Source organism: Toxorhynchites rutilus, chromosome 1 (genome assembly GCF_029784135.1).
Source record: "Toxorhynchites rutilus septentrionalis strain SRP chromosome 1, ASM2978413v1, whole genome shotgun sequence".
Classification (NCBI taxonomy): domain Eukaryota; kingdom Metazoa; phylum Arthropoda; class Insecta; order Diptera; family Culicidae; genus Toxorhynchites; species Toxorhynchites rutilus.
This window is the reverse complement of record NC_073744.1, coordinates 147793996-147818030: the sequence shown is the minus strand read 5'-3', so window position 1 is coordinate 147818030 and position 24035 is coordinate 147793996. Positions and strand designations below refer to the sequence as shown.

At 37.1% G+C, this 24035-nt stretch overlaps 1 protein-coding gene across 1 annotated transcript; it reads right to left on the bottom strand.

Annotated features, from left to right (window-relative positions):
• Window positions 1-377: 377 nt before the first annotated feature.
• Window positions 378-24029, bottom strand: LOC129775539 (platelet-activating factor acetylhydrolase IB subunit beta homolog). The gene is made up of 3 exons (XM_055780388.1): window positions 23893-24029; window positions 23398-23817; window positions 378-3583 (listed from the first exon to the last, which is right to left on the bottom strand). Exons 2-3 carry the CDS (start codon window positions 23791-23793, stop codon window positions 3302-3304), a joined length of 678 nt encoding a protein of 225 aa, XP_055636363.1. The 5' UTR covers window positions 23794-23817; window positions 23893-24029; the 3' UTR covers window positions 378-3301.
• Between the last annotated feature and the right edge of the window lie 6 nt (window positions 24030-24035).

Here is a 24035-nt window from a genome sequence, read left to right as displayed (position 1 = left end):
CATATCATTCGCGCGGATCGCGCAAAGGATGATACAATTGTTCTTCTGTTTGGTGTCAACCGATATCTTGTGCGCATTGGGAAGCAGGAAGTGCATGCACGATTGAGACAAGCGTATCCACATGCTCCACGCAGCAAAGGCAAGGCATCATCTGCAGATCTAAAATGTGCATTTCAACGAATTAAAATGCATGAATCTCTCTACACCCCTTCCCCCTCCTCCCCCTTTGTTCTGTGTTTCAAATGCAATGAATTTCTTTGAAGCTAACAGGAAGCCGCAACACTCCCCCTTCCCCAGTTCGAAGCTTTGTCTTCTTTGTCCGATGCAATGAAGGGCTTTTTCGGATCAAACAGGAAGCGGAACGGAAGAAGCCAAGCTCGGAAGCACACACATTCGTTTCAAATGGCCTTTATTTGCCCTCGAATACGCCTCGAATAAACCGTAATTCTTGCTTATAATCCTAGCACACATTTGATTTGTTTTATTTTTTCCCGTTTCTCTGCTCCAAACCGAACCGAATGTTTAATTCGTCTTTGGAAAACTTACGCTCACACAGTTGCTGGAATGTAATGTGATGTTAATTGGAACGAGCGAAAACAGATGAAGTAAGGTTCGATTGAAGCGTTCTCCATTGGAATGCGAAAGCTATGGACGAATTTCGCGCCAACTCGACCAGATGTTGGCATGACCCTCTCAGAACTTAATGAAACTTTCTGGCCGTGAAGACCTTACCTAATTAAGCAACTTGGTATACTTAGTTTTCCGAAAATTTATCTAGACTAACATATGGAAAGGGCTGAATATTTTTGATCATTTTTTCATAAAACGATTTAAGTCGAAAATAGTAGGTCCTACAAAAAAGTGATCTACGGAAGATTTATAGAAAAATAATTGAATTTTCAGAAAAAAAACATTTTTTGAAATCCTACACTGAAAAAAACCATTTCAAAAACTTAAAGTCGATTTCAAAATGGTCATCTCAGAATTTGATGAAATGATAGATAAATATGTGCCCTACAACTCTCACATACATCGCAACTTGTGCATATTTAAGGCAAAAGAGTTTTTCTAACAAAAACTTTTTCATTATTTTTTCTCAAAAATTTTTTTTTTGGTTTACAGTTATAGAAAAAAACAATAACAGGTAAAAACTCAGCTTCTTCGATGCAGTTCAGTATTTTTTTATATTTCTGTTGATGTTAACCGACGTAGTTTATTGCGGTTACACTAGAAGTTGTTAATACCAGCACTCCATTTGTAATCCTTGCAAATCCTGGAGATCACGACTCATGTTGCTAAGTAATGTCACACTTTTCTTTGTTGAATTCTGATGATTACACAAGAACAAAAAAATGCTATTTTTTCCGCCACTTTACATTTGCTGCTGGTCACGACTGGAAATTTTCAAACCGCAGAACCATTTTATTCATCCTTTAGGCATCTATACAATCCATTTATTAGTATCATACCTACAGTGACTCTTAACAGATACCTAAATCTACAATATACCGATACCGATCAAGAGATTTTTGGCAGATGGCTATTGTTTGAGAGCTGTCGTTGCTCTCTGAAATGAAATATATTGTATTTGACTGCAAAAACAAAACAAAAACAAAAGTTCAAAACTGAAAACTTTAGCATCTTCTTTCTTCTTTAATGGCACTAACGTTCCTAGAGGAACTTCGCCGTCTCAACGTAGTATTACTTGCGTCATTTTTATTAGTACTTAGTTGAGATTTCTATGCCAAATGACACGCCTTGCAATGCATTCTGAGTGGCAAGCTCTAGAATACGCGTGATCACAGTGCAAGTCGGAGGAAATTTCTTTGACGAAAAATTCCCCCAACCAGAACGGGAATCGAACCCGAACACCCGGCATGTTAGTTATGACGCTAACCACTCGGCCACGGGAGCACAACATCAACAACTTTAGCATCTAAGGGTCACCATAAAACTATTTTGTACCTGTTATTGATTTTTTCTATAACTGTACACCCAAAAAAAAAAATAGAAAATTTTCGAGAAAAAATCTTGAAAAAGTTTTTGTTAGTAAAACTCTTTTGCATTAAATACGCACAAGTTGCAAAATCGTCGTTTAATTTTTGAAATCGATTTTTTTCAGTGTAGGATTTCAAAAACTATTATATATTTTCAGTATTTTTTTCTGAAAATTCAATTATTTTCCTGTAACCATAGATCACTTTTTTGTAGGACTTACTATTTTCGAGTAAAAAAAAAATATAAAAAAATGATCAATATTTAGCCCTTTCCATATGTTAGTCTAGATAAATTTTCGCAAAACTAAGTATGCCAAGTTGCTTAATATTAGGTAAGGTCCTCACGCCCAGAAAGTTCTGAGGGGGTCATGCCAATCCCATAGACGAGTTGGCGCGAAATCCGTCTATGTTAAAATCCGCTTCTGCACGCCTAATGTCCAATGTCCAATGGTGTAAATCGTATTTTTGTCGTTTCTCACTTGTTGGTTAATGTTAAATATTCCATTATGTGTAAGGTAAATCGTGTTTGCATTAGAAAAATATAAGTTTTTTTTGTGTTTGGGATTCGTTAATTCGCCATTGGCAATGATAGATTTCCTTTTTTTTTGTGTTTGTTCCTTTTATCGTCCAATTTGAGATCATATTAAGTCTAGTCTTTTTAGAAGACAGTATATTTAGTATATTTGTAATATACGTGAGGTAAAAGGTGAAATAGTTTATAGATCACTACTTCAGAAACATTACTACAGAATAACTCACTCTAAGTTCTAGTCTAGTACGATATTTCACAGGAAACTACGAGTGAAGTAACGCTGGAAATAATATTTGGTAATGCAAAGCGTTGGAAGAAAGGAGGCACAGCGTTTTTTAGAACCATTTCAAGGGACTTTCCAATTGACACACTGCCAAAAATATCGAAAAGGCATCCTGGGTGGCAAAAATAGAGTCAATCTCACGTTCATAATTATCAAATATACCAGGCGTAAGCTATGTTTATACTTAATAAATAATACATACTTCAAGTAATAAATAATATCAATACGAATCATAATTAACATAAATAGTATTAATCAAACCACAATCAGAACTTTATAAAATTTGTTCGTTTCACTTGCAAAAAAAAAATGGAATGTTGTATTTTTTACTTACAGCTAGATAGCAAACAAAACAAACAAGATTAATCCAATATCAAAAACTACTATCATGACGAATGTGTATGTGTATATGTACGTAAGTAAATATGAGTGACTCCAAACAAAACTTCCCCAATGGTTGGAAATGAGTGTTTGTTTGCGGAGCGCCGCTCACTCCGAGGGCGTGAGGTCACGCTCTTTCTCGTTTTCGGTCAGAATCTGATGCAGCAGATCCCAGACCGGTTCGAAGACCTTTTTGCAGCCCACGTTTGTTAGATTCAGATAGTCGAACATATCGTGATGGCTGATGCTTCCGTCGCTCTGGATCAACCCGCCGTCCACGCATACGGTCTGTACCTTGTCCTTGCCAATGCAGCGCTCCTTCAGCAGGCGGTTGACGGCGGCGTTTTTGTCGCGGAGTGCGTTCGGTTGATTGCCGCGGGGAAGAAGTGTCTAAAAGAGAAGCATAGATATATCTATAAAATAAAACTATTTAATGTAATATAGTATATTGTTGTGGTTTAAGTCATCTTGGTGTCTGTTCTATAGAGTATCGAAGGTCATGAACGCAGCTGAAAAAAAAACAAGAAGTGGGTTATATCTTTGATATAACCGCAAGGTTGACGTAGTACTAACGTTGACTTGAGCTTGAGCTTGAGCTTGGGTAGACTGTACAATTCGTAGTTGCTCTCCGTGATTGACCTGAACCAACCAAATTGCACAAAGAACACACAGAATGACGCTTGGGACTAGCAAATCATTCTCGTTGTGCAATTTTCGGTGATTCGAGATTTAAATAGTCGATAACGACGCCGGCCACGTCCTTACCGTCACCAGGGGAAGGGAAGGAATGTTAGTATGATATTCGCCGCCAGAAGGCCAGAAGGTTCGCCTCTATAGCGTGGTTCCCTAGCGTTTATCATGGAAGGGATAGAACGTAGTACTAACGTTGACTTAGCAATAAATAAGTAACAAGCATATAAATCTTAGACACTTCATCTCTCGAATAAAGTGATTATCATACCACTTATTAACGCTCAAAGGAAGAATCGATTCCTCCTCGGGAATACCCAGCGCAAATAGTACCCATTCCCCAAGCCCTGACGATTGGAATCATCGTTGATCCGGGGCAGGATTATTAACACTTGAGAAGGAATGGATTCCTCCTCGGAATTACACAGTAAAAAAGACCCCCTTCCCAACAATTCCAACTTCCCAATAACGACGATCGATTGCAGCATTCATATAAAAATATTGATATGTAATATAATATCTACTTCGATAATATCCTCTACACCATATCATATCGTGTTCTTCACTATCAAATACATAGTCAATGGCACCCATCGGTATCGAATTATCATCGACATCACGATCTCCGCTAAATGCTTCTTTCAGTTCGGCCTGCAAAAACTTTTCTTAACTCTAATCTATCAAATTTGGTGTCTCTGAAAAAGGCCGATGATTATATGCTAAGGTAATAGCACGCTCTCCTCGGATACGACGGGCCAGCTGGACAGGGATACAACGAAAGAAACATCATTATATGTTGACATCGGCGTTTCTGAGGAACAGGTATAGATGAAGCAAAAGATCAGAATCACGGCTACTTAAGATATCCCGGACGGGGATATTCGATTGTCTGCCTTGTGCTCTCAATGCTCTGGAGAGCTGGGAACGGGCAGCATGGAACCGGATACACGACCAGACAACATGCTCGATGTCGATGTCGATGTCGATGTCGCCACAATCACAAAGATTGTTTGCTGCGAGTCCAATGCGATAAAGATGTGCGTTTAGGTTGTAGTGATTGGACATAAACCCAGATATCACGCGAATGAAATCACGACCTACATTCAATCCCTTGAACCATGCACTCTTCGAGACCTTAGGGATAATCGTTTGTAACCAACGACCGAATTCATCTTCACTCCACATGCGCTGCCAACTAACGAGTGTGACTTGACGAGGAATCTGAAAAAATTCGTTATAAGCAATTTATCTTTCAAAAAGTGTGCCTTCTGAAGCGCCCACCTTAGCTAGCGAGTCCGCTTTCTCATTCCCCGGAATCGAGCAATGAGAGGGAACCCATGCTAAGGTAATCTTGAATAATTTTTCGACCAAAACACTCAATAGATGTATTATTCTTGTTAGGAAATAAGATGAGCGTTTATCAAGTTTCACTGAGCGGATTGCCTCTATTGAGCTGAAACTGTCTGACAAAATAAAATAGTGGTCGATGGGCAGTCTTTCAATGATCCCTAGAGCATAGTATATCGCACCCATTTCAGCGACATACACAGAACAAGGATCTTTGAGTTTGAAAGCGGCACTGGAATTTTCATTGATGATGTCGAAGCCAGTGGACCCGTTTATGAATGAACCGTCAGTAAAGAACATTTTATCAGATCTAACTTTCCCATATTTTTCCGAGAATATCGACCGAATAGCATTGGGTTGAAGATGATCTGGGATTCCATGGATTTTTTGTCGCATGGACAGATCAAAAATGACAGAGGAATTGCAAAAGTATGGGAAGCAAACTTGGTTGGAGATGCCTGGTGAAGGGTGCACGCCGTGGGTAAGGTACTCAGGAGTGAGTTCGAGTATATTTTCGAAGTTTTCAATCACCAATGGATTCATGATCTTGCAATGGATGAGAAATCTGTAAGATAATTCTGTGAAACGAAGAGTAAGCGGGGATCCTGTCAGGATTTCGAGACTCATCGTGTATGTCGAATGCAAACACCACATGGCTATACGCAGGCAACGATACTGTATCCTCTGCAGCTTGAGAATATGAATCTTGGCAGCTGATCGGAAGCAAAAACTGCCATATTATAACACTGATGAAATCGTTGTTTTGTACAACTTAATGAGGTCTCCTGAATGGGCACCTCACCATGTTCCGGTTATTATTTGGAGAAAATTGATTCTTTGATGGCATTTCTGTTTCAGATACGCAATGTGTCTTCCCCAGGTACATTTAGAATCAAAATATACACCCAGGTATTTGAAAAACATAGAGTGCCTGATCATTTTGCCGGATAGGCGAAGCTGGAACTGGGCGGGTTCGTGCTTCCTAGAAAATACGACCATTTCGGTTTTCTCCGTAGAGAATTCGATACCCAGCTTCAGAGCCCACGTGAACAGGTGGGCTGCGTTCAGTGTATCTTGCAAGGACTTTTGCAGGACGACGGGATTAACACCCGTTATGGAAATAACTCCATCGTCTGCAAGTTGTCTCAGCGTGCAATCTCTAGTTAGACAATCACGCATATCATTGACGTAAAAACTGTACAAGAAGCCTTGCGGTAGGCCCATAAAACTGTAACGAGAAGATTTCGAACTGCCATGAGAGAAAATCATGTGCTTTTCTGACAGTAAATTGTACAGGAAATTATTCAGAATTGGTGAAAGTCCACGATTATGAAGCTTATCTGAGAGAATTTCCATTGAAGCTGAATCAAATGCCCCTTTGATATCTAGAAAAATAGAAGTCATTCGTTATTTACGAGCAAATGCAATTTGAATTTCAGAGGATAGCAACGCGAGACAATCATTCGTCCCTTTATTCCGGTGGAAGCCAAATTGCGTATTTGACAGCAAATTGTTCGTTTCAACCCACTTGTCCAAACGTAGTAGAATCATTTTCTCTAACAATTTACAGATACGGGATAACATTGCAATCGGGCTATATGAATTATGATCGCAAGCCAGCTTGTTGGGTTTCCGTATGGCTATCACTCTCACTTGTTTCCAGTCATGCGGGACAATATTCAGCTCCAGAAACATGTTGAACAAGTTCAGCAAACGCTGTTTTGCCAAGTCGGGATAATTCTTCAACAGGTTAAATTTAATCTTTAATTTAATCTTGCTGAATTGTTACATGAGGGGAGGGCAACTCCTCCTGATGTTATTCGCCAAATCGACGCCGTCTGCCATTGTCACCAACTTCGATAAGGTTTGACAATTTGGATGACCTAGTCGTTTGTGTCAGATGTCTATGCTACTCATCATCAGTGCTTGCTCATGCTTTCGGTTCTGCATGTACAGGCCGCCTGCTTGTGAATCAAATGAAATCACGTTGCCGTCGTTCTCGCGAACTTCACACCTGTCAGCATTGAATGTCACTATGTGGTTTGTGACAAAATCAAAGTACAGTGGAACCCCGATTATCCGCGAAAGCGAATTTCATAGTAACTCTATAGAGCTTTCAAAAATGTGTCAGTGAGACGAAGGCGCTTGCTCTTTTGTTTTGGTCATAGCTTTCATATTATCTGACCACTAGTGCACACGACCTTGCAGATGGATAGTTGAATGTTTTCTGTGTTGATAAAACATTGCTTCCATGCTGAAATATCTTCATTTCGTGTTTACACCTCATTTTTAGTCGTATATCGCGTTATCCACGATTGTCGTTACACGCGATGACCTAGCCAGACTATTTCGCGGATAGTCGGGGTTCTACTGTAGCACCCTTTGTTGCTCATTTCACCCATAGCAAAAACGCTGCACAATGCTTTACCAAACGTTTTTGGAGGATTTTGCTTTTGAAGACACTTTGCTGCAAAATGCCCACGCTTCTTACGAATGTGACACGTGTCATCCTCCTTCTTCGAACTGTTATTGCCGCCACACCGTTTTGCCTTCGGATTCACGTACAATGCAACATCTCCGTTCTTGGGTCCATTCTGTAGTTTTACGCTAGGTAGTGCGGACTGAATCAAAACGGCTGTCAAAAAAGATCCAATTGAAATGTCAAAAGAGATCCAACGATCAGGAGTGTTATTTTTCTTATGATAATCAACACTATAAAAGAGGTATTGTTGTCAAGGGCAAAAATAATTAAAATTATAAAATGAACGAACTACATTTTTCCGTCAATTGTTCAATTAACCATTGCATCTCTGAAAGAGCATCTAAGCCTTTCACTGAGAAACGCATTTTTAATGTCCCCTCTCTTTGACATAACGTTTTTCCGAACGAAATAAAAACAAACGAAGTCAGAGTCACGTAAATGTTTACTCCTGCGATTTGAAAATATTCGATAAAAAGTGGAAGGAAGAGATGCCAGATGATTTTTAAAAAAAGGCTGTAAAAACATGTGAATGTCTGTTAAAAATGAGGAAAAGTCTGTAAAAGTTTGCAGATCTATAGAAATGTCTTTTAAGGTGAATTTTCACATATTCATTAATACTTTGTACATCGCGCCAAACCAATATAGTGGTTCTCAGATCTTCGTCAAAGGTTGTAATTTTGTTCTTTATCGCAAAACATTAGACTCGTATTTTTTTATTTTTCATTAGGGTGCCCATTTCCATTTTAGGGTGATCCAAACAATCATTTTTTCCACTTTTTCCCAAAATGACTTTTTCAAAAATTTATAACTTTCGAACCACTTAACCGATTTAGATGATCGACACATCAAATTGAAGCCAATGAGTTTTAATTGAGAAATATTGAACTTGCAGATAATATGGATCCTATTTTCGTAATTGTTGATTGTAGTCGTTTTTTAATGTTTTCATGGTTTTGGACTAGGGGGCACCATATTTTTTTATATTTTTTCTTGAAAGCTTTTTTTCATAAAATATCTTGATATCAGATATGCTATTTTTTCGTTTTTGAAATATGATTTTTCAAAACTAATCGATGGTTCGAAAAACAATTTTCCCCATTTTTCCCACTACAAAAAGTCATAACTTTTGAACTATTGAACCGATTCATATCATCGGTATATTAAATTGAAGCTTACGAGTAATTTTTCTTTGAAAAAATATTCCTTTGCGAAAAAATTGAATTTTTGCTTTTGTAATTATTGATTGAGTTAGTTTTTCATAGTTTTCTCGGTTAAAGATAGGAGCGCTATATTTTTTTATATTTTTTATGGAAAGCTGAGGATTATTTACCTAACATATCTCGATATCAAAGATGCTATAATTATCGTTTTTAAGTTATAATTTTGTAAATTTAACATTTAACATATTCATATGTGACTAAACTAGACCTATTGTACTAGAATCCAATCTTCCCGCAAGTGTGATATTATTGGCTTGGCTTATTGGCTTCAATTTAATATATCGATCATCTAAATCGGTGTATTCAAATTAATCAAATGTTATGATTTTTTGCAGAAAGTTATTTTTGGACAAAGGGGGAAAATGATTTTTTGAACCACCGGTTAACTTTGAAAAATCATATCTAAAAAACGAAAAAATAGCATCTCTGATATCGAGATATGTTATGTAAAAAATCCTCAGCTTTCAAGAAAAAAATATTGAAAAATATAGCGCCAAAGTCATAAAAAATAAAAAACGACTAAAATCAATAAATACTAAAATATAATTATTCTTTTCGCAAGTTAAATATTTTTTAATAAAAGGCTAGGTCATTAGTTTCAATTTTATATGTCGATCATCTAAATCGGTTCAGTGATTCAAAAGTTATTAATTTTCGTTTGTCATTTTTGGGAAAAAGTGGAAAAAATTGATTTTTCGGACCACTTAATAACTTATGTGTTGTAAGTGTATTTAAATGTTTCAACGATCTACATATACATACATACACATACATACGCGTTGTTAATTTTTATAAAATTCATTATTTCTTCGTTGATATATTGGACATCCACCAAGGCTTGCGGTCTTGTCGTTGATGAAATTTATAAGAAAATGCAGTGTATACCATCCGCCATGCAAGGCTATACAAGTTTTAGATCACCACACGGCCATGAACCATGTCTGTGGTAACAATATCGAACAGTAACCCATATTTCGTCATAAGCAGACCCGAAAGCGAATGTAAATTGTTGAAAATAGAATGAAAATTTTTATTCGATGTTGTTCAAATACTTAGAAGACATAGTCCTGACCCTAACTTAACTATTTTCAATAAATCTCCTTGCATTTCAGCAAAACAATCTTATCTAGAACAGAAAATAATTATCATAGACAATTTTCGTTCAAGATTTTTCCTTAACTGCATAGAATGCAATTTTTCATTAATTGTGTATAACCGTATGCTCTCTTTCGTCTGCAATGATGTCAGGGCAAAAGTACTTATGTGTATGAGTTCCAAACTTTATACACACCAGATGGGCCAACCAGAAAGACTGCCGGACCGCTGGTTGAGTATCGCTGGTCTAACGTCATGTGTATTGATATAAACTAAATATAATAACTTTTCTGTATTAAAACTGTGGAAAAATGTCATATGGTGAGTCAAATATCTTTGATGTGATGGATAGAGCCTCTTATTTTTCAAAAACCTGTGAAATATTGTTATATCCAAAAAGTCTAAAACAAAAATAGAAAAATAGAAATGTTTTACAGAAATGTCTGTAAATTTACAAACATATTTGTAAATCTGGCATCTCTGGTGGTCTGAGAATTTATTGCAAGAAATCGCTTGAAAACATGCATGAATTTTCTTGAAAATGAAGTAGATTGAGTCCGCACCACTTAGGTTTTACGTCTTGCAATATTTCTGCCTCCACCGTCTGGCTCTCCGGTTCCGCTATAGTAACTTGAAATCCAAAGAATTCCAATTGACTTGACCCTCTGTTCTCAATCTGCAACACACCGTATCTGTCCGTTCGTCCGGTCGATATCCACTCTCTGTTTTTCCTGCCGCTCGACCATTTTCTGTTCTGTTAGCTCATGGCACTCTTCTTCGAGCAGTGATGCCAGAGCACCAGGCACTACATCCGCTTCTAGCATCAGCATCATCTTCAAGAAAATTGTTTTCAGACCTTCTAAACTTAAAACAACTTATCTTCGATCCAGTTCTTCTGAGTCCCTAGCCTTTTGCAGAGTAAAATAATGTAGGTCTGGTAAGGTTGATAAGGCTGATAATAGTAATGGAAATTTTATTTCAATAAACAAATGAGGTGATTATGCGTTGCTTAATTCACAAAGTGCTATAATCACAACATATGATAATCTCTTCATCGAAAGACAAAATGTCCAAGAGTTATATGATTGTTAAATATTGACCCGAAAACTCGTTACATGGCTTAAAAATAGCTTTGAAATTGAAATTTTACAAAATGCTATTGAAATCAAAAATTTGTATATCTATATATATATATATATATATATATATATATATATATATATATATATATATATATATATATATATATATATATATATATATATATATATATATATATATATATATATATATATATATATATATATATATATATATATATATATATATATATATATATATATATATATATATATATATATATATATATATATATATATATATATATATATATATATATATATATATATATATACGTTACGACCAGATGTACCCCACACGACCACTTAGAGCAACAACGAATCATAACAACCGATGCAACCAGGATCAGATTGCACCCAGAGGCCTCCCATCAAGACAATCGCGAGCCATAACAACTGACGACAACGGCTGACCACGCGACATCATTCAAAGGAACCCGATCTGGAAACAACGCGACCGTACGGATAACAAGGAATCTGCTGACGCGAGATACCGACATTATAAAAAGGCAGGGAACAGAAGATAGCATGGAGTCTTAGTATGAACGTTGATGTGTAATCTTTAAATTTAGCGAAAATAAATTTATTTTTTATATTGTAATCGCCACTTCGGTCATTACTGGCGCAGTCTTTGTGAAAGTGTTGTGTAGTGCTGCTTCCTGGGAAACCATCCGCGAAAGGACATCGCTGGAGTTACGGGAGCTGCCGAACAACTCACGGAACCACGCTCATCGATAACATTAACAGACTCCGGGAATGAGGTTACTGATACTGTAAGTAATTTTCACTCTCGTTATTAATTAACCAAAAAGTGATCAAGTGCAACTAACAAGTGCAACCATTGCTTCAAGAAGAAAAAATTCTAAACACGAACGGTTTCAACAGCATAGAGACAGCATAATGTCCACGCAAGAGAACCAAACAATGCAAGAAACAGCGCAAGCGAATTACCAGTGGAAATTACAGCGGAGCAATTAATCGCTCAAATACAAGAGTTAACGAAAAACCAGGCCGCTCTTATTCATACTATAACTAAGTTAGAAAACAAAGCGAAGGATCCATTTTTAAATTTCGTCACGCCGGATCCCGTGAAAAATATTCCGCACTTTAGCGGAAATAGAAAAGAAACGCTCGCGTGGGTGGAAGACACGCAGCAAACACTAGATTTATTCAGTGACTATAAATTCGAGCCAACCTACAAGCAAATCATACGTGTTGTTAGGTCAAAAATTATCGGGGAAGCAAGAGAGGTTTTGATTTCCTCCGGTAACCCTACGGAATGGGACGAAATTAAAGAGGTTCTCTTAAACTCGTTTGGAGACAAGAGAGATATCACCTCACATATCCAATCTCTTTTTTATGTAAAACAAGGGAAAGCATCTCTCACAGAATACTATAACAAAGTTAAGACGATTGATACAGCAATCAAATCGTCTGCTGCACACATGGAAGACTATAAAAATTCCATGGAAGCAGTCATAAAATTAATAAGTTTAATGTCACTTACAAGATACATAGACGGACTGAATGGGGATCAGCTGGCTATGTACGTGCGTAGCTATAGGCCGAATTCGTTAGAAGAGGCCCATGACATAACTATGCAACATTCCAATGCCGCATTCAGGCAAAAATTGGAAAACAAACAAGGTCCTTCGACCTACAGAATTCCCGAGCAGAAGGCTCAGACAATTTCACAAAATCAAAAATCATATAATCCAAAAACCAATCAGAATAATAAACCCGTATCTGAGAGATTCAGATCTCAAAAAGTAAATAATGACGAGGACGTTTCTATGAGGACGTACCAGTCGAAAATGCAGGTTCATAATAATGAAGTGCGCGAACCGGAACCTAAAGCGGATTTGACGTCGAACGATTCAATTTTAGAATCAGAAGACGACGACTATTTTGAAGGCGACGAATTAAATTTTCAGATGGTAAGAAAGGAAAAGCAAAAAACATAAAGAATAATAATTTTATTCCTTATCTGACTATCCAAACAACTAAGGGCAATTTAAAATTTTTAATGGACACAGGTGCCAATAAAAATTATATTTCGCCCAAACATGTTAAACTCGAAAATTGCAAAGATGAAACAGGAATTCACGTCACGAATATCAATGGCAAACATGACATCAATAAATCAGCTTCATTTGACATCTTCCAAATTAGGAAGAAAGTAAAATTTTATGTATTCGATTTCCACGATTTTTTCGATGGATTAATAGGGTACGAAACACTGAGAGACCTCAATGCTCAGTTGGACATCGGCAGAAATAAATTGAAAATTGGTAGAAAAACTTTTAACCTCGAAAAGAAATTTCCAGGAAACCACAAAATCAACATTTCGGAACAAGAGTTCCAATTTGTAGAAATACCAATAAAGCAAAAAGGTAGCTTTCTTGTTGAGGAAGAAACTCCATTTGATTATTTTTCAATTCTCCCCGGTTTATACCAAAGCAAAAATGGCATAGCTATAGTGGCAATAAAAAGTCATTACCCCAAAAGAACAGTACAACTGAACTCTAATGAAATTGAAATTGGAACCGATTGTTTTAGATTGAAGGACATTCCGAAAATTTCACCAAAAGGAAAATACTGTTTTAGGAGTGAACACATGAACGATGAGGAGAAAAAAGCTTTAGAAAGGGTTATAGATGCCAACAGAGAAATACTTTATACCGACTCGGATAAATTAACTTTCACCCATAAGATAAAGCACAATATCAGGACTTCAGACAATATACCAATACATACAAAATCCTATAAATACCCACAAATTTTCGAAACAGAAATCCAACAACAAGTGGAAAAAATGCTTAGAGACGGGATAATAAGGGAATCAATATCACCTTATACATCGCCTATATGGGTTGTCCCGAAGAAAACAGACGCTTCTGGGAAGAAAAAGTTTCGTTTAGTTATCGACTATCGAAAACTAAACGAAAAGACAATTAGTGATAAATATCCCATCCCGGAAATAACGGAAATACTTGATAAACTTGGCCGAACTTGTTATTTTTCTACAATTGATTTGGTGTCCGGTTTTCACCAAATTCAACTTGCAAACGAAGATATCGAGAAAACAGCTTTCTCGATTAACTCCGGAAAATATGAATTTACACGCATGCCATTCGGGCTGAAAAATGCTCCAGCAACTTTTCAGCGTGTTATGGACTGCATCTTGAGAGAATTCTTAGGGAAGTGTTGTCTCGTCTATATGGACGATATCATAATCTTCTCAAGTTCCCTAGAGGAACATAAGAAAGATCTCATGAATGTATTGAAAAAACTAAAGGAAGCAAATTTAAAAATCCAGATAGATAAATGTGAATTTTTCAAAAAAGAAGTTCACTATCTTGGACACACTGTTTCAGAAGAAGGCGTTAAACCAAACACCGACAAAATCGAAATAATTAAGAAATGGCCGACTCCAAAAACCGAAAAGGAAATACGTCAATTTCTTGGTACCCTGGGATACTACCGCAGATTCATTAAAGATTTCGCGAAATTGGTGAAGCCTTTAACTGCTCTACTTCGTAAAGACACCGAATTCGTTATATCCCCAGAAACAGTCGAATGTTTTGAGAAATGTAAACAACTTCTTACAATGGACCCTATACTCATTTATCCCGACTTCACGAAGGAATTCATACTAACCACCGATGCCAGCGATTTTGCCATAGGGGCAGTTCTTTCACAAGGACCCATAGGCAAAGATCGACCAATCGCGTACGCATCTAGGACCCTTAACAACACCGAAGAAAACTATTCCACGACGGAGAAGGAATTTCTAGCCATCGTTTGGGCTGTGAAACATTTCCGACCATATCTTTATGGACGAAAATTTAAACTTCTTACGGATCACCAACCACTTACTTACTCCATGACAGACGCTAACAGAAGAATTATAAGGGGGAAAATAGCATTGGAGGAATTTGATTATGAACTCATTTATAAGCCTGGCAACCAAAATGTGGTAGCAGACGCTTTATCGAGGATAAAACCAGAAGAATTAAATAATAATGAACTTGATCTTGAAACTGTTCACTCAGCAGAAACCAGTGATGATTTTTTCATATGGTGTACCGAAAAACCAATCAACAGTTTTAGAACACAAATAATTTTTAAAATAAATCATTTTGATACGACTATACACGAAGAAACATTTCCAAAATACCACCGATTCACTATTGTAAAACCAGAATATACAGAAGCAGACATAGTCGAAATTCTCAAAAGTTACCTTAACCCCAGAGGAATATCTTGTCTAAAAATTCCAATATCATTAGTACAACTCGTTCAGGAAACATACTGTAAACATTTTACTAACAATAAATTCAAAGTTTTCATTTCAGAAAAGCTCCTAGAAGATGTCAGAATAGACGAGCAAAAAGATGCCATAATACGGGAAATACATGACGCAGCACACAGAGGAGCAAAAGAAAACAAAATGCAAATCCTGCAGAAATATTTTTTCCCCGAAATCGAGCGAAAACTGAAAATATTTGTTAACTCCTGTCATATTTGTAAAAGAAGCAAATACGACAGGAAGCCCCCAAAATTAATTCAGAAATCATTTTTCGGCTCAAAACAATTCGAACGGGTTCACATGGACATATTTTTCATGAAAGGCCAAAAATGGCTGACCATCGTGGACTCCTTCTCCAAATTCGCCAACGCCATACCACTGACAACAAGAACGATAATAGACATAAAACGCGCTTTTTCCGAACACATCAGGCACTTCGGTAGACCGCAAACGATAATTTGTGATCAAGAGCCCGCTTTTACATCAATAGATTTCGTCGGCTTTTTAAACGAGCTCGGAATCGAAATTCATTTCGCGAGTAGTTCTAATTCCAACGGAATAGTTGAGAGATTCCACTCAACGATAATCGAGCTTTATAGAACACTAAAAACAAAATATAATGAACTTCCGATCAACGATCGGATGAATATAATTACCGACATCTATAATAATACATTTCACTCCGTGACGAAACGAAAACCACGTGAGCTAATATTTAACACAAATAATGTTACGAACGCGGCTGACATAATTGAACAATCCAACAAAATCCACTCTGCAGTAAAATTGGAACTAGATAAACGTAAACAAGCCTTCGAAAAGAAGCATGAGAATCGTGAAGAACCCAAGCCACTCAACCCTAACGACACGAAATACATAAAAATTAGTCAAAGGTTGAATAAAGATAAAGACATTTATAAACTTTCTACCATAAAAGAAGACAACCATCTAACCTTCAAGGACACAAATAACATTAAAATCCATAAAAATCGCATAAAAAATTAACAAAGACCACTAAAATGAACACCATATTAAAGAAGCCATTTGTTTTTCTTGCAGAATAATACTCATCAAAACAATAAGCACCACCAACTATAAAGAAATAACGAACAGCAATGGATTGGTTGCGTTCAAGATCAAAACAGCAAGGATTAGAATCGGATATGACAGAATGTTGCATAGAATCAACCTAAATACATTAAATGACAATATAGAAAACATAGAAAAAATCATGAAATCGTTTGAAACTATAGAACACCTAGAGCAAACACTACTAGAAAAAACCAAACTAGCAAAAGATAAACTCAGGAGCCTCCTACCACATAGAATAAAAAGGGGACTTATGAACGCATTAGGAACAGCCATTAAACTCATCACGGGAAACCCTGATAACGATGACCTAATAGTCATGCATCAAAGTTTGGGAATATTAAAAACACAAGGAGACAAATTAGTGAACAATCAGATGAAACAAATCCAGATCAATGAACTTTTTCAAAATAAATTGAATAATATTACAGACTCTATTAGTAAAATTGAATCAAAAATTACTAAGGAATACAACACAGTACAGGGAATAAAAACAGATTTAGAATTCGTCAACCTTATCTGGAATATGGACAAAATTATCAGCATATTAGAGGACATCGAGGAGCAAGTAGAATTTTCTAGAGTAGGCTTGATAAACAAAAACATACTCTCATTGGAGGAAAAACAGTTAATTTTAGACAGACTTAAGACACAAACAATAAAGCTAAATTACTTAGACGAAATTTTCCAATATACCTCAGCGAGTGTCGGTATCAGCAACAATCAAGCAGTCATATTAATAAAGACCCCCATTTTGGATAAAAAGACGTACGATTTGTTAGAAATCCATACTTTGAGAGTTAACAATTCACGGATCGATACGAACATCAACCTGGTAACGAAATATGGCAACACAGTTTATTACCAACCAACAGAATGCGATATTTGCGATGGAAATAACCTAATTGAGGACGATTGCATCTATAAAATATTAACTCACCAAACACCCAAATGCCCGTTTGTAAAATCAAAACAAACAACACAAATCAAAGAAGTCAAGCAAGGAATCATCCTGATCGACACAACAGAAATCGTAGAAGTAAAAGACTCTTGCGGAGATTCAAGGATGGTTAGCGATGCCACAATAATCGAAACCGAAAACTGTACCGTCAAAATACGAAATTTCACATTTTTTGGACAACCTGACGTAACCTACCAGCAAGAATACCTGATCCCAATATACAGCAAGCCCCTCCAAAATGGAAATTTTACAGATCTTGACGATGAAAACGTCATGCTACGAATACAGAACTTGGAAGAACTCAATGAAGTTCAACTTTACTTGAACACCACACAACACCGGGTAACAATTGGAGGTACAACCCTCCTCATAATAACATTTATCTGTTTCTTTTCTGTATATTTCTACAAAAAAGGTAATAAAAGAAATGAAGTAACCAAAAATCCGCCAGAACCTCTCGTGGCTACTCAGGTGGACGAAACTGAAAACAACGGAAGTATTCCATTATCCCTACTTCCGGGGAAGAAGGCAGAGCAAAAATGCATCCCGAAGCCATGGATCGAGCTGCCGAAACTTCAATCGAGGACGCTTGAAACTTAGGGGGGAGACGTTACGACCAGATGTACCCCACACGACCACTTAGAGCAACAACGAATCATAACAACCGATGCAACCAGGATCAGATTGCACCCAGAGGCCTCCCATCAAGACAATCGCGAGCCATAACAACTGACGACAACGGCTGACCACGCGACATCATTCAAAGGAACCCGATCTGGAAACAACGCGACCGTACGGATAACAAGGAATCTGCTGACGCGAGATACCGACATTATAAAAAGGCAGGGAACAGAAGATAGCATGGAGTCTTAGTATGAACGTTGATGTGTAATCTTTAAATTTAGCGAAAATAAATTTATTTTTTATATTGTAATCGCCACTTCGGTCATTACTTATATATATATATATATATATATATATATATATATATATATATATATATATATATATATATATAAATGGATTTCTGTCTGTCTGTCTGATTCTTATGGACTCAGAAACTACTAGAGATGGGCGAAACAGTACACTTTGATGAACGATTCACTCACTAACCGTTCATCTAAGTGAATCAGTTCTTTTGAACCGTTCTTTCGCTCTTTAGTTCAGCGGTATAGTATATATAGAATTTTGGCTGGAACCCAACATCAATAGACAGCTATTAATTGATATCGTTGGATTGGATAGTGTACGTATTGGAATTATATTTTTGAAATTTAGTGGGGAAAGATAAGCTGCTTCATGAAAAGTCTCAAACTGTGTGTGAAAATATGTTTATCGGTCGACAAAAGTTTATGTAATAATTTGATGCGCACAAAATATGTGCAATTTTTCATATTCTCTTTTTGGACAACCCACAGGTTCCATGTAAGATCATATATCATAATGTTCATTCAGGGAAAAAATCAGCAGCGATTTTCACTAACAATCAATCATACAAACAATCACGAAAACATAATATTCATCCATTCCGTCCAGCGCAAATCAGTTCAGCTGCGCTAGTTCGCTCGCAAACACTTCGTTCTCAAACAGTTCGTTCCCAAACAGTTCACTCGCAAACCGTTCTTACGGAATCAGTTCGTTCACAAACAGTTCACTCTCCAACAGTTCACTCTCAAACAGTTCACTCGCAAACCTTTCTTACGGAATCAGTTCGTTCACAAACCGTTCGCTCGCAATCAGTTCGTGGGGAGAACTACCGTTCTTTGAAAAAGAACGACCGCTCGTTCACTCTTTTCGGCGAATGAGTTCTTTCGTGCCGTTCGTGAACGGTTTGCCCATCTCTAGAAACTACTGAACCGATCACCATGAAAATTGGTATGTAGGGGGTTTTTGGGGCCGGGGAAGGTTTTCGTGATAGTTTGAGACCACTCCCCACTCTCTGAGGGGGGGGGCTGCCATACAAATTAAACACAAATTTATACATTACTTGAGAATTAATCAAGCAAATGAAACGAAATTTAGCATGTGGAAGTTTCAGTGTGCAATAAATGATTCTATGGTGGTTAGATACTCCTCCCCCTTCTCTAAGGGGGGCTGCCATACAAATGAAACTCAAATTTTCGCATTACTCGAGAATTAATCAATAAAATGAAACCAAATTAGGCAATTGAGGTTTTAGGGTGCAATAAATGTTTTGACGTAGGATTACGTCTTTCGGGAACATATTGGGATACAAATTGAAAATCGAAAATCGAGCACATCGTGAAGATTGTCCAATTTCAAACGCTTATTGCTCAGTCATTTCATGATGGATTGATGAAATTTTTGCGTCAATCGATTTCGGTACTTCATAACAATTTTTTATATTGAAGAAAATAATATATGTGATGAAACTAATTATCGAATAATTGAAAAATCTCAACCCCTATCCTAACGGAAATACCCACTTCTGTTTGGTTGATTTGACGACGAATGCGGCGGGTCCCTAACAGAGACACCAAAACCAAACTGCCTGGGGAAATCGGCATTGCAAATACATGAAAGTAGGGGCAGCTTTTGTTCCTACCGAAATGCATTTCCTAACAGAGATATCAAAACCAAGATGCCTGGGGGAAATCGGCCTTGCAAATATATGCAAGTGGGGGGCATTTTCAAATTACAAGTAAGGTGAGTGATACGATAAATTCTAGCAAATAAAATTTAAATTTGGAACTTTAATATTGGTTGCCTCGTGAAAGTTCATATCAATGACCGATCGTGTATTGTGAAAAATTTAGCACAAGTGTAAGTGTAAAATTGTATATGGTAGCAGTTGTGTTGAAAATGACTTGATATATGAAACGATTTATTTCAATTTTTCATAAATAAAAACCAAGGTGTGTTCCCGCTCGAGAACGGGTCGTTTGCAGGGTTGCCATAATAAAATCTGTATTTTTGGTCTCAAAAAATCTTTTTATCTTAGTTTTTTCTCGGAAAATCTGTATTAAATTTCAATTAAATTTTGATGCATAATGTTAGTTTTGGTATCATTGATTGGCATAGTTATCATGAATTTGATGATTTTGGTGGTATTCATGAAGAAATTCGCATTCACTGTGCTTTTGTACATCCAAAATTAATTTTTAGCACATATTTTGACATCCTGGTTTATAACATTGAATGAGCTTAAAAATAACAAAAAATAATTTGGTACCCTACCATACTGGTACAGCATTTGTGTAATATATATACCATAGCAATATAAGAGCAATATGAGAGAGCGAAACAAGAGACACATTGCAAATAAGCACGCACCACCGACAAAAAAGGATACAGATTCACGTTTATGCTTTTCTTTTTACACTTAGAAAACATTTTTCATGCATTCTTACAAGATACAACTTCATTTCATAATGTGGTGTAATATTCTCACAATATTCGTACAACAGCACCAGTGGCTATGTGAATAGCGTAAAATAGCCTTACATTCCAGCCGACCTTGGTCCGATCCCTGCCCTGCTTGGCATTATTTGGGCCTTTTTTCAAGCTGACGCTCAGGCTGAGAGATAAGTCTGCTCCCATAAATACAAACAAACTCTTGAAAAAGATGCTTCTATTTGTTCAGTCCACCCTTCAGCACACGAAAAATTTTTTTTCTGCCAGCGCTAGTTTGGGTATAGGAAAAAGATTAACAGCGTTATTTATTGATTGTGAAGCCAACCGATGACACAGGCTTTTGCACCTTTTGCCTTAGATTGAACATGAGAACGCAGTACTTTACGCTACATTTGAAAACCAAAATGTCTCTCATTCATGCTGATTCGAATGCTACATGAAAAAAATTGGTGAGATGGGAAAAAATATTATTGAGTTCAAGCCACAACTAAAATTGGATCGTTATTTTAAAAATCTGTAAATCTGTATGAAAACCTAAAAAATCTGTAATCTGTAACTACAGATTCTTGGTTTCAAAAAATCTGAAAAATCTGTATAAATACAGATTATTCTCTAGATATGGTAACCCTGGTCGTTTGTGTTCATTTTCACCCAAGGAAAGTTTATACGGCGAGAAAAATTGGAAAAGTGAAGAAATATTAGAAAGAGATTTCCCATATGCTCTACATATAGTATTAGTTGTGGTTAGTCGAATCAAAATTCGCATTGAGTTGAATAAACACTTAGAAAGTGAAAAATTATAAAAGAAAATTACCTTTTCCATTTCAAATATGTTTTTAACATGTTTTTACTGATGAGAAAAAAATATAATTGTGTTCGGTATTGGTGATTATCTTATAATGCGTTGGTGAGTTTTTTTTTCTTTATTTCATCCATACATGACACAGGAGGCATGTCGTCTAGGTTCACAGAGGGCGGTTGTCATCATATCTCGTTCCACTTCGGTATATTTTATCTGATGCGCTCCAACCAACGACTGTTTACCATCTTTCTGTCATCATCACTCGGTAAACACTGGTGGAGTGTACAAACATTCATACCCAACAACCGAACAAAACGGCTCTTTTCAGGGCCATCAAATCATTATCAAAGAGTTTAGCGATGTAATTCTTCAAACATATCCAAAATCAACAGATAGTCTAACGGAATCCTACGTCAAATATGCAGTTGTGTCTCGGACACAACACTCCTGTGACTTTTTATGGTGGTTAGACTCTCCAGCCCCCTCTCTAATAACAAAAAACAAACGTTGGGCGGGACGAAGTTTGCCGGGTCAGCTAGTAAGCTATATAAGAATATAAGCACGCAAATCTATTTGTTTTTTATGGCGATGACAGATGGGGATGGTCACGCTTACACGCCTATGCCTTACGCTCTTCTCTCCGGATTCTTTTTCTTTTCTGCAGTCGATCTGAACGGGGAATTTAACGAAAATATCGATGATAAATCGGTACAAATTGGTGCCATTGACTTTATATTTGATAGTGAAGAATACGAAATGTTTGATATGGTGTAGTGGAAAGTCAAAATTAAATCGTGATTATTAGATGGGTCAAATATGCTCGCTCTAGCTAATCTCGTTTCTATTTTGTTAACGAGTTGAACGGGCGTGCCGAATTTTTCCACATCGGAATGCATTTGCAGAATAGCTCTATGCTTGCACTTGCTTCGACTTTTCAGAGATTTTTCAAAATATATATTCATTGAGAATTAATTCAGAACCAATTTCAAACCAAGAATTACTACAACAGTAGGTCAACCTTGCGATTGTATCCCATATGAACCTACTCCTTGTTTTTTGTAGTGAACATTCCTGCAAACGTTGCGTGCTAAATAGTGAAGCCATTTCACTATTTTTTCGAAATATCAGAACATTTTAGAGAAAATGTGAAACATTATCGCTTCGGACTGGATCTATGGTTTATCCACGTAGGTGGTGTCCAAATTCAACCCCTATTGAAATTACAGGAGCCAACATATCGAGTTTTTGCTTGAGATTGAGATTTTGCCTTTGTTTTGCCCTGGATTAAGTTCCCCACTGACAGTTTCGCTTCAGATTTTCATAGCAATCATAGCACCCGGCTGGGTTTATAACATTTGAAGTGATTTTTGATTAGATTTCGTCGCCCCCAGTATGATAATCCGGATGATGAACTTGTGGCATGTTCTCTCAAAGTAAATTCCACATGGAACAAATGTGAAGCGTGGTCCCGAATTTTGAAAAGCCCTAGAAATGTGGCACTATTCTATTTGTTTCCCTGGAAATCGAAGAAATCGCTTAGTCAGACTGTATTTGCAGACTGGGAATCCCAATCATTATATCATTATTGTCATTCACAGCAGAAAAGGAATGCCTAATTCCAATATAATCCTATCTAGAAGGAAACACTTTCCCATCTTATCAGGCTAATATCAATACCCATATTTTACTCACCGGAATAATGATATAAACCTCTGGCAATTTGCTCCTAATCGTCGCCACCAGCTCTAGCAGTCCATCGGCCACCTCCTCCGCACTGTCGCAAATATTGTTCGTCCCAACGTGCAGCACGACCGCCTTCGGCCGTACGTTCTCCAGCTCCCCGTTCTGCAACCTCCAAAGGACATTTTGGATGCGATCGTTTCGTATGCTAAAATTCAAACAGTGCATCGGCACAAAGTGGCTATTCCAAAAGTCGGTAAACTGCAGCGATTCAAGAATGCAGTCCCCAATGAACATGACATCCGGATCCTTTTCCTTGCATTCCTGCACGAAGCGTTTGTGTATGCTGAGCCACCGGTCATCGCCGTCCAGATCTTTGCAAATCATTGGTGTCGTTGTGGAACTCATTTCTGTTCGCGATTTCTCGCTCCACTGGAAGCCGGATAAATTCAACAAAAACTGAAACAACACACAGAACCGAACGGAACGGCGACGAATGAAGCACACCTGTATGACCGCGATTCCGTTCGATTTAGGTGGTGAATCTTGCTGCTCTGCCCACGGAACGGCAATAAAAACTTTTCCAACTGAAAACTGCACAACCTTTTGCTTTTCGCTGTCAATCTGGTCACGGAGCAGCGAACCATCGC

Excerpts from the sequence above, each read along its gene's own strand:
- LOC129775539 (XM_055780388.1), bottom strand. The coding sequence starts at position 23,793 with ATGAGTTCCACAACGACACCAATGATTTGCAAAGATCTGGACGGCGAT. Across the intron at positions 3,584-23,397 it reads AGGTTTATATCATTATTCCG|ACACTTCTTCCCCGCGGCAA; the intron begins GTGAGTAAAATA and ends CTTCTCTTTTAG.